At 45.0% G+C, this 15,296-nt stretch overlaps 1 protein-coding gene across 1 annotated transcript in view; it reads right to left on the reverse strand.

Annotated features, from left to right (window-relative positions):
• Positions 1-1,978: 1,978 nt before the first annotated feature.
• Positions 1,979-15,296, reverse strand: part of LOC110507058 (egl-9 family hypoxia-inducible factor 2) — a 35,883-nt gene continuing 22,565 nt past the window's right edge. The window contains exons 3-6 of the mRNA XM_036965633.1: positions 14,487-14,606; positions 10,498-10,634; positions 4,294-4,361; positions 1,979-4,166 (exon numbers count right to left, since the gene is read on the reverse strand). Of these exons, the coding sequence (XP_036821528.1) occupies positions 4,114-4,166; positions 4,294-4,361; positions 10,498-10,634; positions 14,487-14,606 (378 nt within the window). The 3' untranslated portion in view covers positions 1,979-4,113. The remainder of the gene's footprint in view (positions 4,167-4,293; positions 4,362-10,497; positions 10,635-14,486; positions 14,607-15,296) is intronic.

Raw genomic sequence — 15,296 nt, forward strand, 5'->3', positions numbered from 1 at the left:
GTGCATGTGTGACTGGTCACTGTAGGATAAGTGGGGGACCTCTTCCTGTCGGTCTCTCTGTGCGGTGGGCCCTTTGTCTCCCTGCAGTCCTTGGGGACACCGACCAACCATGCCCGCCCTACCTGACAATTGTTTAGCGTGAGGAGCACGGGGAGGCAGACGGGGGGTCTCAGGAACAAGGGTGTGTGTGTGTGTGTGTTGACAAGGGGCTTTCAGGAAGGCACACAACCCTTTGATGTGATGAGCAGCTGACACTCTGGTCTCAGTCACGCCACCCTACTACTGACCATGCTGGACACACACACGCACACGCACACGCACACACACACACCAGCTTTAAGATCAGTTTTAGCGTTTACCTGAATAATGCTCAGGGCTAGGGAGGGACGGGAGAAAATCTGATTAGAAACCGAGAGTAATGGAATGAATATATGAAGTTGGTGAAAGCTTTAGGTGGGAGAACCTCTTTAGTTGAAGACAATGGCAGAAGTGTGCTCCAGTACAGAACATACCTCCTAGACCTCTCAGCAGTCAACATCCTGGGTTAGACTAAATGGGTGTCCTGTGTGGCTCACTTGGTAGAGCACGGCACTTGCAATGCCAGGGTTGTGGCTTACAATTCCCACGGAGGACCAGTATTAAAACCACTGTAAATCGCTCTGAATTAGAGCGTCTGCTAAATTCTGTGAAAGAGAAGATGCCAGGGCTTTACTCTATGCTGATCACGCTTTTAAAATGGAAGTGCAAACAGTAAATGGTTTTATACTGTGATAATTGAAGGGCGACACACCACGGTACTATTCCAACAGGAACAGTCCATTCAACAAGGCAAGCCTGCTGGTCTGGATGTCTGGGCCCCAGTATCCACAAAGCGCCTCAGAGTACGAGTGCTGATCTAGGATCAGTTTATAATCTCATTAATATGATCTTAAAGGCTAAACTGATCCTAGATCAGCACTCCTACTCTTGAGATGCTTTGGGAGATGGGCCCTGAACACTGAGCAGTGAGATGTTGAGGTTGTGGTTATCAGAAGAGGCGCTTGTGTGGTGACTATATAATTCTGGACTGGCTCCAGGAGTGAGCAGAAAAATAAGTGGATGTGAATGAAGTTTTTTTTCTCCAGGCGAGAAGTGAGAGGCACTCGGACCATTGTCTTGGTGTGTGTTTGTGTGGCTGTGTTAATCTTCCAAATGATGTGTGGGTGGGTCTCACTCTCTCACTGTGTGTCTCTCCGTGAGTGCATCTTTGTGTGTGTGTGTGTGTGTGTGTGAGTGGATTTATGTTGGCACATACTGTAGCAGCCGTGTTGGTAGATACGTGATACTGATACGGTTACATAAAGGGGGCTGAGGCTACGAGCATTGAGGTTATGAAACAAGGTAGTAGAGGGAGGAGCAGGTATGGGGTTAGTATAGGGGGAGGGGCAGATTAAGGGGATCTCATAGACTATGTCCCAAATGGCACCCTATTCCTTTGTGCACTACTGGTCAAAAATAGTGCACTGCATAGGGAATAGGGTGTCATTTGGAATGGAACCCTTGAGTTCACTCCGTTCTTCAAAACAATGTGCGATTGCAATGTGTGACCACATTGTAATCTCCTCAACTCTTTAGTGACATGCAATCTGCCAACCTTACCACAGTTTTGTATTCCTCTCTCTGTTTCTCTGTCTCTTGCCATTCGTTCCATCGTTATACCTCCCTGTTCTTCCCTCCATCACTCCTGCTGAGACAGGTCTGGGAGAGGAAATGGCTGCATAATTGTGGTTAGAGAGACTGGACTTCTTACTGTATGGCCTCTGTGTGTGTGTGTGTGTGTGTGTGTATAAATAGCATCCATAATTCCCCTGAACGTCCACAGTGTGAAGGTCCATGCTCTGTGTGATATCAGTGATATCAGTGATCAGTGATCAGTGATATCAGACTCTGTCCAGAATCAGAAAGCAGTACTCCATATTCAAGAAGGCAAAATAACAAGTCTTCTTATACAAAAACACGCTTTAATTAAATACTGCAAAATTCTGAAAAAAAATGAGGCAACTTTTTTTGTTCTCATTGTTTTCGTTACTATTGCATCTCAATAACCATATTATCCACAGCATAAAAGCATTTTCTAAATTTCCATTGTTATCATTTACAGATAGCATTTCTGAAAAGTGATATTTTTTACTTCTCTCTTACCCAGTCTGTAACACACACACACACACACACACACACACACACACACACACACACATACAAAGTCAAGAGCATCCTCACCCCCATTCAAGGCCAGGGTGCACACATGCACAAACAGTCATGTTTAACTAGCCTTGTGGGGACACAAAACATATTCCCTTTCAAAATCCTATTTTCCCTCCCCTAACCCCAAAACCTAACCTTAACCCCAAACCATAATTCAAACCTTAACCCCATAGAACTATACTTATGGGGACTAACAAAATGTCCCCAGTTGGTCAAATTTCTGATTGTTTACTATTCTTGTGGAGACTTCTGGTCCCCACAAGTATAGAAGAAAAAAAACACACACACAGCCAGACATACACTGCAGTAGTTTCACACAGACCCTTCTGTGCATTAACGTTTGCTTCTGTGGAATTGAACAAGGTTGACTGAGGGTTTGGGGTCAGGTTAGATTCAGATGTCGTGGTAAACCGTGTCCAATCGATTGTATGTGTGAGTAGACCAGAATGCACTGTAGGTGATGTTGATAGTGCTGATGCAGCCTCTAGTCTTGGTACCAGTAGGGTTGGGGCATACAGGTGCAATTGAGACCACTAAGGTACTAGAAACAGGTTTGCTTGTACAGTACATCTTCTTACACTCCCTCACGCACGTACACAGATACACACAGTTGTACACACGTCAACAAAATACACCCTATTAACATTCAGCAAACCCTGTTTCGACCCGACCCACCGACGGCTTGCACAGGTTCCAGTGTTTTTGTGGAAGTGTCTGTGTGAGCTTTGCGTCGGCGCCGCCTTCAAAACGTTTCACAAACAAAAACACGCTCTTGGAATTGTTACATTGCGTTCCCGACATGGCACACTCCTTAGATTCTCACTGGCTGTCGCACGAACAAACAAACATTATTGAGGAGGCCGCGAAAGCACTTTATCTGTTTGACTAGTCGAGTTAAAAGTCGAGTTGAATAGTCTTCATGCTTCTCTGCGTTAAAGAGAGTCTTCAGTCTTCTCTGTACGCTGGTGGCAGGTGGCTAACCCTAACAGTTTCTCCAGCAACATGACTGCTGGGAGAAGCTGAATGCCACCCTGCTGTATTATATGTAAAGGATCATTTCCTGTGAGGTCACTTCCTCTTTAACGGCGCGTTGTTGATTGACGGCTGGATGTAGCTGAGGCAACATGCTGGATGTGTCACGATGTGTGTGATGGTCAGGACCTCCAAACAAATTTCCCTAACTGTCCTGTTCTAAACTGATGGGAGAGAAGAAAGAAAAAAAATGTTGGGGGAGGTTCTCTTCTGCACTGTTGAACCAATCTAGTACATTTGGAGGAGGAGTTAAGATTGGTAACGTCCAAAAGTGGAAGTCGCGTCACCGGCTCGCTTTCCATTTCCCCTGAAAACCGGATGCAATCGTTTTCTTCCGACCATACAGAGGGTGCTCCTGTCTCCTTAGGCCTGCTTTCTGATTGGACAAAATACCCTCATCTTTTGACTTAGCTGAGAAGATTTCTTTCTAATTATAATATAAACAGCGATGATTATTGAAAGGGCAAAAACTGAAAAACAAGAGCCGGTCCAATCGGTTTCTTGTCTCAAATTTTTTTTTTTTTACTTCTCTGATGAAGATGAGTCATCTTCATCCTCTTCGGCCCTTATGCCACCTGAGTTAGTCTGACCCTGCCTCGCTCTTCTCACCAACTGATTCCACCGTGTTCCATCTCCGCCCCCTTTCCCTCAACCGCCCAATCAGATGCTGCCGTATTTCCTCACAGCCAATCAAGAGCTGTTTCAGATGACTGACAGAGACAGAGTGGGCAGGGCCTGCTGGGTTTACAGCGTCTCCCCTCAGAATAAAATGTCCAATAGCAGCGCGGGTAGGCACATGCACATCCAGAAAGCACTCGTGGGGGCGTTGGACGGGATTTAGGTTTTGTTGTTTTGAGTGACGGGCACTTGAACACCTTTCTGTCCGGTTGCTATGAACACAAGAAATGGCAGAGGAGACAAGTTTAAATACCTTTTGAAAAGTGGACTGTACAAAGTGCATAAATCATTTCAGGCACACTATTACATGTAAGTCAGACATTCAGAACTGTAACTCACCCAATCTGTACTTCTCTTTGGCCTCGGCCCGCTCCTTGGCATCAAAGTACCAGACAGTGATGGCATAGCTGTAACACACAGATCTGATCAGACTGACAACACAGATTCTCAGCTCAGGAGCAAGTACAGACCAATTCAGTACAGTATAGTACAGTACAGAGTAGGAGAGGCTTGTGCTATACAGTGCATTCGGGAAAGTATTCAGACACCTTGACTTTCTCCACATTTTGTTACGTTACAGCCTTCTCTAATGGATTAAATACATTTTTTCCCGCATCAATCTCACACAATACCCCATAAAGACGAAGTGAAAACAGTTAATTTTTTATTTTTGCAAATGTATAAAAAAAAAGTTACATAAGTTATCAGACCCTTTGCTATAAGACTCGAAATTGAGTCCAGGTGCTTCCTGTTTCCATTGATCATCCTTGAGATGTTTCAACAACTTGATTGGTGGTAAATTCAATTGATTGGACATGATTTGGATACGCACACACCTGTCTATATAAGGTCCCACAGTTGACAGTGCACGTCAGATCAAAAACCAAGCCATGAAATCGAAGGAATTGTCCGCAGAGCTCCGAGACAGGATTGTGTTGAGGCACAGATCTGGGGAAGGGACCAAAACATTTCTGCAGCATTGATGGTCCCCAAGAACACAATGGCCTCCATCATTCTTAAATGGAAGAAGTTTGGAACCACCAAGACTCTTCCTAGAGGTAAGCCGCCCGACCAAACTGTGCAATCGGGGGGAGAAGGGCCTTGGTCAGGGAGGTGACCAAGAACCTGATGGTTACGTTAACAGAGCTCCAGAGTTCCTCAGTGGAGATGGGAGAACCTTCTAGATGGATAACCATCTCTACAGCACTCCATCTGCCAGGCCTTTATGGTAGAGTTTCCAGACGGAAGCCACTCCTCAGTAAAAGCACATGACAGCCCGTCTGGAGTTTACAAAAAGGCACCTAAAGGACTCTCAGACCATGAGAAACAAGATTCTCTGGTCTGATGAAACTAAGATTGAACTCTTTGGCCTGAATGCCAAGAGTCACATCTGGAGGAAGCCTGGCACCATCCCTATGATGAAGCATGGTGGTGGCAGCATCATGCTGTGGGGATGTTTTTCAGCATCAGGGACTGGGAGACTCTTCGGGATCAAGGAAAAGATGAATGGAGCAAAGTACAAAGAGATCCTTGATGAAAACCTGCTTCAGAACACTCAGGACCTCAGACTGGGGTGACCTTCCAACAGGACAATGACTCTAAGCACACAGACAAGACAGCGCAGGAGTGGCTTTCGGGACAAGTCTCTGAATGTCCTTGAGTGGCCCAGCCAGAGCCCAGACTTCAACCCGATCGAATATCTCTAGCGAGACCTGAAAATAGCTATGCAGCGACGCTCCTCATCCAAGCTGACAGAGCTTGAGAGGATCTGCAGAGAAGAATGGGAGAAACTCCTCAAATACTGGTGTGCCAAGCTTGTAGCGTCATACCAAAGAACACTTGAGGCTGTAATTACTGCCAAATGGGCTTCAACAAAGTACAGAGTAAAGGGTCTGAATACTTATGCAAATGTTGTATTTCAGTTTTTTATAAATTAGCAAACATTTCTAAAAAAACAGTTTTTGTAGATTGATGAGGGAAAAAAAACAATTTAATAAATTTTTGAATAAGGCTGTAATGTAACAAAATGTGGAAAAAGTCAAGGGGTCTGAATACTTTCCAAATGCACAGTATACTGTATTGGCAGTGGAGGGTTAAGTCAGAGCTGGTTTTGGACAGTGGAGGGTTAAGTGAGGGTTGCCTCTCCTGTGAGGCTTCTCAGTGGGGTTGTGTTGTTTATTCCTGTCTCTCTCCCTCAAGCCCGAGAGCTGCAATTGAACCGACGACTGCCCCCCTACCGCCCTCCTCCCTCCCTCCCTCCACCCCTGAACCCAATCCCAGTCAGGAAATACGTTCTTCCTGTCCTGAGCCCCACCTCACCCCCCAGCTGTCAGACAGAGAGGAGAGGACTAACTAATGAACTAGAATCAAGCCAATGACGTGTCACATTTTTGTGGTGTTCTTCTGACTAATGCGTTCCAGGATTCAGCACGTAGATGAAAACAATCTTGTGCATGATCACAACATCAGTCTGAATAGGCTTTGGCTGAGTTCATACTTCTCTCAACAGTGGATCATCAGCATGAGAGTGGATCTATAATCTGTTAAAGGGATACGTCGGGATTTTGGCAACAAAGCCTTTTATCTACTTCTCCAGAGTCCGATGAACTCGCGGAAACCATTCTTATGTCTCTGCGTGCAGTTTTGAAGGAAGTTGCTAACTAGCGTTAGCGCACGCTAGTAGATACCATAGACTGCCAGTCATTGCGCTAACGCTAAGTAGCATTGAGTGGCTAAACTACCTCTAACTTCCTTCATACTGGATACCGAGACATAAAAATGGTATCCAATGAGTTCATCTGACAAATCCAAAGTATCCCTTTAATAGAGCAGGTAAATGTTTCCCCAACAACATTAGGAGCCTTTAGTGAACATATACTGTCCTGTGCTGTGTGTGAAGGAAGTAAAGTGGGTTAGAGGTCGTAAGGGCTCGGCAGAGAGAAGAAGTGTGGGGGTGGTGAGTGGATGTGGTTATGTTCAAACCATGTGGCACACATCCAAATGAAATGTATTTGTCACATGCACCGAATACAACAGGTGTAGACATTACAGTGAAATGCTAACTTACAAGCCCTTAACCAACCATGCAGTTTTAAGACAAATAAGTGTTCAGTAAAAAAATGGATAAGTAAAAAATGTTTTTAAAAAAACGAATAGCTAAAGAGCAGCAGTAAAATAACAGTAGCGAGGCTATATAGAGAGAGTACCGGTACAGAGTCAATGTGCAGGGGCACGGGTTAGTTGAGGTAATTGAGGTAATATGTACATGTAGGTAGAGTTAAAGCGATTATGCATAGATAATAACCAGAGTAGCAGCAGCAGCGTAAAAAGAGGGGGAGGTGTGAATGCAAATAGTCTGAGTAGCCATTTGATTAGCTGTCCAGGAGTCTTATGCCTTGGGGGTAGAAGCTGTTACGAAGCCTTTTGGACCTAAACTCCTGTACCGCTTGCCATGCGGTAGCAGAGAGAAACAGTCTATGACTAGGGTGGCTGGAGTATGTGACCATTTTTAGGGCCTTCATCTGAAGGGAGATCCTGGATGGCAGGAAGCTTGGCCCCCAGTGATGTACTGGGCCGTACGCACTACCCTCTGTAGTGCCAGATAGTCGGAGGCCGTGCAGTTGCCATACCAGGCAGTGATGCAACCAGTCAGGATGCTCTCGATGGTGCAGCTGTAGAACTTTTTGAGGATCTGAGGACCCATGCCAAATAAGATTCGTCATGCCCTCTTCACAACGGTCTTGATGTGTTTGGACCATGATTATTATCGTTAATTTTTCCTTTTCGTTAGGGGTAATATGATAGTTTGTTAGTGATGTTGACAGCTCTCAACCTGCTCCACTACAGCCCTGTCAATGAGAATTGGGACATGCTCGGTCCTCTTTTTCCTGTAGTCCACAGTCATCTCCTTTGTCTTGATCACGTTGAGGGAGAGGTAGTTATTATGGCTCCACATGGCCAGGTCTCTGACCTGTCTCATCGTTGTCGGTGATCAGGCCTACCACTGTTGTGTCTTTGGCAAACTTAATGATGGTGTTGGAGTCGTGCTTGGCCACGTAGTCATGGGTGAACAGGGAGTACAGGAGGGGACTGAGCATGCACCCCTGAGGGGCCCCCGTGTTGAGGATCAGCGTGGTAGATGTGTTGTTACCTACCCTTACCACCTGGGGGCGGCCCGTCAGGAAGTCCAGGATCCAGTTGCAAAGGGAGGTGTTTAGTCCCAGGATCCTTAGCGTAGTGATGAGCTTTGTGGGCACTATGGTGTTGAATGCTGAGCTGTTGTCAATAAAAAGCATTCTCACATAGGTGTTCCTTTTGTCCAGGTGGGAAAGGGCAGTGTGGAGTGCAATAGAGATTGCATAATCTGTGGATCTGTTGGGGCGGTATGCAAATTGGAGTAGGTCTAGGGTTTCTGGGATAATGGTGTTGATGTGAGCCATCACCAGCTTTTCAAAGCACTTCATGGCTACGGACGTGAGTGCTACGGGTAAAGTAGTCATTTAGGCAGGTTACCTTAGTGTTCTTGGGCACAGGGACTATGGTGGTCTGCTTGAAACATGTTGGTATTACAAACTCAGTCAGGGAGAGGTTGAAAATGTCAGTGAAGACACTTGACAGTTGGTCAGCGCATGCTCTGAGTACACGTCCTGGTAATCCATCTGAATGTTGACCTGTTTAAAAGGTCTTACATCGGCCACGGAGAGCGTGATCACACAGTCGTCTGGAACAGCTGATACTCTCATGCATGCTTCAGTGTTGCTTGCCTCAAAGAAAGCATATAATTAATTTAGTTATTCTGGTAAGCTCGTGTCACAGCTCGGGCTGTGCTTCCCTTTGTAGTCTGTAATAGTTTGTAAGCCCCGTCACATCCAACGAGTGTGTTGCCTGTAATCCATGGCTTCCGGTGGGGGTATGTATGTACGGTCACTGTGGGGATGACGCCATCAATAAACTTATTGATGAAGCCAGTGACTGATGTGGTGTACTTCTCAATGCCATCGGAAGAATCCCGGAACATTTTCCAGTCTGTGCTAGAAAAACAGTCCTGTAGCTTAGCATCTGCGTCATCTGACCACTTCTTTATTGACTTCTTTAAGTCCCCAGCCTCTAGGAGCGCCACCTCTGGATGAGCGTTTTCCTGTTTGCTTATGGCCTAATTCAGCACATTGAGTGTGGACTTAGTGCCAGCATCGGTTTGTGGTGGTAAATAGACAGCTACGTGGTCTACAGCTTATCATGAGATTCTCTACCTCAGGTGGCCAAAACCTCGAGACTTCCTTAATATTAGATTTTGTGCACCAGCTGTTACAAATCTACACAGACCGGCACCTCTCGTCTTACCGGAGGCATCTGTTCTATCTTGCCGATTCAGCGTAAACCCTGCCAGCTGAATTTTATCCATGCCGTCGTTCAGCCACGACGACTTGGTGAAACACAAGATATTACAGTTTTTATTGTGTGTGTGTGTGTGTGTGTGTGTGTGTGTGTGTGTGTGTGTGTGTGTGATTGAATACAGTGCGTCTCAGTGAGCATGCAGTGACTATGTAAGTGTACATACTGTATCACCTATCTGACCCAGTGTGAGTCTATGTCAGCGTGCGTGTGTGTGTGTGTGTGTTGGGAGAGGCCATACGGGAACGCCTGGTGCTCAAACTGATGACGTATGTCACGTAGCTGAGAGTCGAGTGGATAGGTTCAGTCAGTCATCCTGATATGCCCTTCGGAACTAGCTAATTTATCCTGGCAACAACAGTGATGAAATGAAAGAGATTTTGATGGAGGGAGAAGGGAGAAATAACTTGTAGTGGTCACCATCTGAATGTCACCGTGACAAGCCAATTAGCTAACGTGACGACAAGCAGGTGCAAATGACCATTGCAATGGCGTTGTATCGAGGTGCTATGTAGCTGCTTCCCATCCGGCAGCTGTACCACGTCGCTGGAGGGAGTTCATGTAGCCAATTTGTTCCATCCCACTTGATTTTACTTAGAGTAGAATAGCAGCCTACACAAGAAGAACTTGTAATACTGCCTTGGTAGTAACCATCTGGATGTCACCATGATACAGTCTAACGTTACTGCTCAACGGGGAGAGTTTGTGTCGTATGCTCGCAACACAGCAACACCAAGGCGCATAATGTCCTTTGCCCCAGCTCGACCAGCACTGCTGTATGGCAGTGAGGAGAGGGAAGTAGCTAGATATCCTGGCCTGATATTGGCTACGCTGACAGGTAAAGCATGGTTTTCACCGAAAATGTGCAACTACGGCATTAACGTCTACAAAAAAAGGATTCTGAACACTCTCCCAAGTCACAACTTCGGCAGACAAGTTTCTAATTCTCACTGAGCTTTCTAGCTACACGCATAAATTAGCTGGCTGGGAAGGGCTCATCAGGACGACTGACGGAACTGACTGAAGCCAATCCGTTCGTCTCCCCTCGACTCTCAGCTGCGCGACATACGTCATCAATTTGGGCACCAAGCGTGTCCGTATATACCCTTTCTTGGGTGCGTGGCTGCATGTGTGGTCACAGTGGTTACTCACCGTGTAGCGTAGGCTGGCTTAACCTCGTGTGGGTTCCTGCGGTCGGACCAGAAGATAAGCAGACGGTCAAACAGCGGTTCTATGTTGGCCACCACACTCTTCCCCTCTGGATAGATCTGCAGCAGACCTCCTTGAACCTGACCACACACACAAATAGGTTTCCTGTTGGATGCACAGTGTCTTATCCATAGCCTTGAGGTTAGAGAGGCAGGGAAATCTGGTGGCACTGTAAAGTACAGTATATCAGATGTATATTTTTTTTCACCTTTATTTAACCAAGTAGGCCAGTTGAGAACAAGTTCTTATTTACAACTGCGACCTGGCCAAGATAAAGCAAAGCAGTGCGGCAAAAACAACACAGAGTTACACATGGGATGAACAAACATACAGTCAATAACATAATAGAAAAAATATATATACAGGATGACCAGTGAAATATACCTGCTGGAGCGCGTGCTACGGGTGGGTGTTGCTATGGTGACCAGTGAGCTGAAATGAAGTGGGGATTTACCTAGCAAAGACTTATAGATGACCTGGAGCCAGGGGGTTTGGCGACGAATATGAAGCGAGTGCCAGCCAACGAGAGCATACAGGTCTCAGTGGTGAGTAGTATATGAGGCTTTGGTGACAAAATGGATGGCACTGTGATAGACTACATCCAATTTTTTGAGTAGAGTGTTGGAGGCTATTTTGTAAATGACATCGCCAAAGTCTAGAATTGGTAGGATCAGATTTACGAGGGTATGTTTAGCAGCAAAAGTGAAGGAGGCTTTATTGCAAAATAGGAAGCCGATTCTAGATGTAATTTTCAATTAGAGATTCTTAATGTGATTCTGGAGGGTTTACAGTATAACCAAACACCTAGGTATTTGTAGTTGTCCACATATTCTAAGTCAGAACCGTCCAGAGTAGTGATGCTAGTCGGGCGGGCGGGCAGCAATCGGTTGAAGAGTATGCATTTAGTTTTACTTGCATTTAAGAGCAGTTGGAGGCCACAGAAGGAGTGTTGTATGGCATTGAAGCTCGTCTGGAGGTTTGTTAACCTGTTGAAACTCTGGGGGCAGTATTTCATTTTTGGATGAAAAACGTTCCCGTTTTAAACAAGATATTTTGTCACGAAAAGATGCTCGACTATGCATATAATTGACAGCTTTGGAAAGAAAACACTCTGACGTTTCCAAAACTGCAAAGATATTATCTGTGAGTGCCACAGAACTGATGCTACAGGCGAAACCAAGATGAAATTTCAAACAGGAAATGCCCCAGATTTTGGAGGCGCTGTGTTCCAATGTCTCCTTATATGGCTGTGAATGCGCAAGGAATGAGCCTACACTTTCTGTCGTTTCCCCAAGGTGTTTGCAGCATTGTGACGTATTTGTAGGCATATCATTGGAAAATTGACCATAAGAGACTACATTTACCAGGTGTCCGCTGGATGTCCTCCGTCGAAACTATTGCGTAATCTCCAGGTGCGTGCATTTTACCATTTGGATCAGAGGAGAAACCAAACGGCCACGCGTGATTTATCATCGAATAGATATGTGAAAAACACCTTGAGGATTGATTCTAAACAACGTTTGCCATGTTTCTGTCGATATTATGGAGTTAATTTGGAAAAAAGTTTGCCGTTGTAATGACTGAATTTTCGTTTTTTTTTCTCAGTCAAACATGATGAACAAAACGGAGCGATTTCTCCTACACAAATAATCGTTTTGGAAAAACTGAACATTTGCTATCTAACTGAGAGTCTCCTCATTGAAAACATCCAAAGTTCTTCAAAGGTAAATTATTTTATTTGAATGCTTTTCTTGTTTTTGTGAAAATGTTGCCTGCTGAATGCTAGCCTTAATGCTATGCTAGCTATCAATACTCTTACACAAATGCTTGTTTAGCTATGGTTGAAAAGCATTTTTTGAAAATCTGAGATGACAGTGTTGTTAACAAAAGGCTAAGCTTGTGAGCTAATATATTCATTTCATTTGCGATTTTCATGAATAGTTAACGTTGCGTTATGGTAATGAGCTTGAGGCTATAATTACGCTCCCAGATACGGGTTTTTTTCTTAGCCAAACGTGATGAACAAAACGGAGCGATTTCTCCTACACAAATAATATTTTTGGAAAAACTGAACATTTGCTATCTAACTGAGTCTCCTCATTGAAAACATCCGAAGTTCTTCAAAGGTAAATTATTTTATTTGAATGCTTTTCTTGTTTTTGTGAAAATGTTGCCTGCTGAATGCTAGGCTTAATGCTATGATAGCTATCAATACTCTTACACAAATGCTTGTGTAGCTATGGTTGAAAAGCATTTTTTGAAAATCTGAGATGACAGTGTTGTTAACAAAAGGCTAAGCTTGTGAGCCAATTTATTTATTTCATTTCATTTGCGATTTTCATGAATAGTTAACGTTGCGTAATGGTAATGATCTTGAGGCTATAATTACGCTCCCGGATACAGGTTTGCTCATCGCAACAGGTTAACACAGTGTCCAAAGAAGGGCCAGAAGTATACAGAATGGTGTCATCTGCGTAGAGGTGGATCCGAGACAACAAGAGCGACATCATTGATATATACAGAGAAAAGAGTCGGCCCGAGAATTGAACCCTGTGGCACCCCAACAGAGACTGCCAGATGTCCGGACAACAGGCCCTCCGATTTGACATGGTTGGTGATCTGTTTGTTAACTTGGCTTTCTAAGACTTTAGAAAGGCAGGGCAGGATAGGTATAGGTCTGTAACAGTTTGGGTCTAGTGTGTCTCCCCCTTTGAAGGGGGGATGACCGCGGCAGCTTTCCAATCTTTAGGGATTTCAGACGATACGAAAGAGAGGTTGAACAGGCTAGTAATAGGGGTTGCAACAATTGCGGCGGATAATTTTAGAAAGAGAGGGTCCAAATAGCCTAGCCCATCTGATTCGCAGGGGTCCAGGTTTTGTAGCTTTCAGAACATCAGCTATCTGGATTTGGGTGAAGGAGAAGCGGGGGTGGGGGGGGGCTTGGGCAAGTTGCTGTGGGGGGTACAGAGCTGTTGGCCGGGGTAGGGGTAACCAGGTGAAAAGCATGGCCAGCCGTAGAAAAATGCTTATTGAAATGATCGATTATCGTAGATTTATTGGTGGTGACATTGTTTCCTAGCCTCAGCGCAGTGGACAGCTGGGAGGAGGTGCTCTTATTCTCCATGGACTTTCCAGTGTCCCAAAACTTTTTGGAGTTTGTGCTACAGGATGCAAATTTCGGTTTGAAAAAGCTAGCCTTTGCTTTCCTAACTGACTGTGTATATTGGTTCCTAACTTCCCTTAAAAGTTGCAATTCGCGGAGGCTATTTGATGCTAATGCAGTACGCCACAGGATGATTTTGTACTGGTCAAGGGCAGTCAAGTCTGGAGTGAACCAAGGGCTATATCTGTTCTTAGTTCTACATTCTTTTGAATGGGGCATGCTTTTTTAAGATGGTGAGGAAAGCACTTTTTAAAGAATAACCAGGCATCCTCTACTGATGGGATGAGGTCTTTATCTTTCCAGGATACCCGGGCCAGGTTGATTAGAAAGGCCTGCTCGCTGAGGTGTTTTAGGGAGCGTATGACATTGATGAGGGGTGGTCGTTTGACTGCAGACCCATTACAGACGCAGGCAATGGAACAGTGATTGCTGAGATCCTGGTTGAAGACAGAGGAAGTGTATTTAGAGGTCAGGTTGGTCAGGATGATATCTATGAGGGTGCCCGTGTTTATGGATTTAGGGTTGTACCTGGTAGGTTCCTAGATAATTTGTGTGAGATTGAGGGCTTCTTGCTTCGATTGCAGGGCGGCCGGGGTGTTAAGCATATGCCAGTTTAGGTCACCTAACAGTACAAACTCTGAAGATAAATGGGGGGCAATCAATTCACATATGGTGTCCAGGGCACAGCTGGGGGCTGGGGGGGTCTATAACAAGCAGCAACAGTGAGAGACTTATTTATTAATGTATGAGACTCAATTTTCTATTGTACCTTGACATCCCAGTTCTTGTTGAGATAATAAATGCAGGTGATGCAGCGGCCATCACCGTTAGGGTTGTCCACGTGACGGATGTACCCCGTGCCGTTACCTGGGTAACAGGCCACCATAGCCTGAGGAGAGAAGGCAGGGATGTTTAACAGACGGTTACAGTAAGAACACACACCTCTCAAGACTGCCCTTAAAAGAGTGACTGCCCCTAAAAAAACCAAAAAATGCCCTTAAACTGCATCGATATGAGTCAGAAACATTTGTTCTAGTGTCAAAGTTGACTACAAATTGTAAATATGATCATAAGGTCAGTCTCGTCTAAAATGGTGTTTGGAACATCAGTGCGAGTAAATGAAGGTTGGGTTTGGAATACAATTATGTCAACAAATTACATCCCCTTTTTGCAAGCTCCACAGTGCAAATTGCACCTCCGCCTACTTCGCTTTTCTTTATTGAATGGGGCTCGGTTGTTACACCCCCCCCCCAGCCAACCACTATGGTTTGTATGCTCTTCCGAAGGACCCTATATCATGCAGAATAGGTGGTTGGATTTCGTTGGTCCCCAGTGGTGGTGAGTATACTGGTAGCTAGACAGACTGCTAGTTATGTATATTTTCATAATCATTATCACTATCCAGGCTGTATCACAACCGGCCGTGATTGGGAGTCCCATAGGGCGGCGCACAATTGGCCCAGCGTCGTCCGGGTTTGGCTGGTGTAGGCCATCATTGTAAATACGAATTTGTTCTTAACTTACTTGCCTAGTTAAATAAAAGGTCAAATATTATTATTATCACCAGCATAGCTGACAT

This window comes from Oncorhynchus mykiss, chromosome 27 (assembly GCF_013265735.2).
Source record: "Oncorhynchus mykiss isolate Arlee chromosome 27, USDA_OmykA_1.1, whole genome shotgun sequence".
Lineage (NCBI taxonomy): Eukaryota > Metazoa > Chordata > Actinopteri > Salmoniformes > Salmonidae > Oncorhynchus > Oncorhynchus mykiss.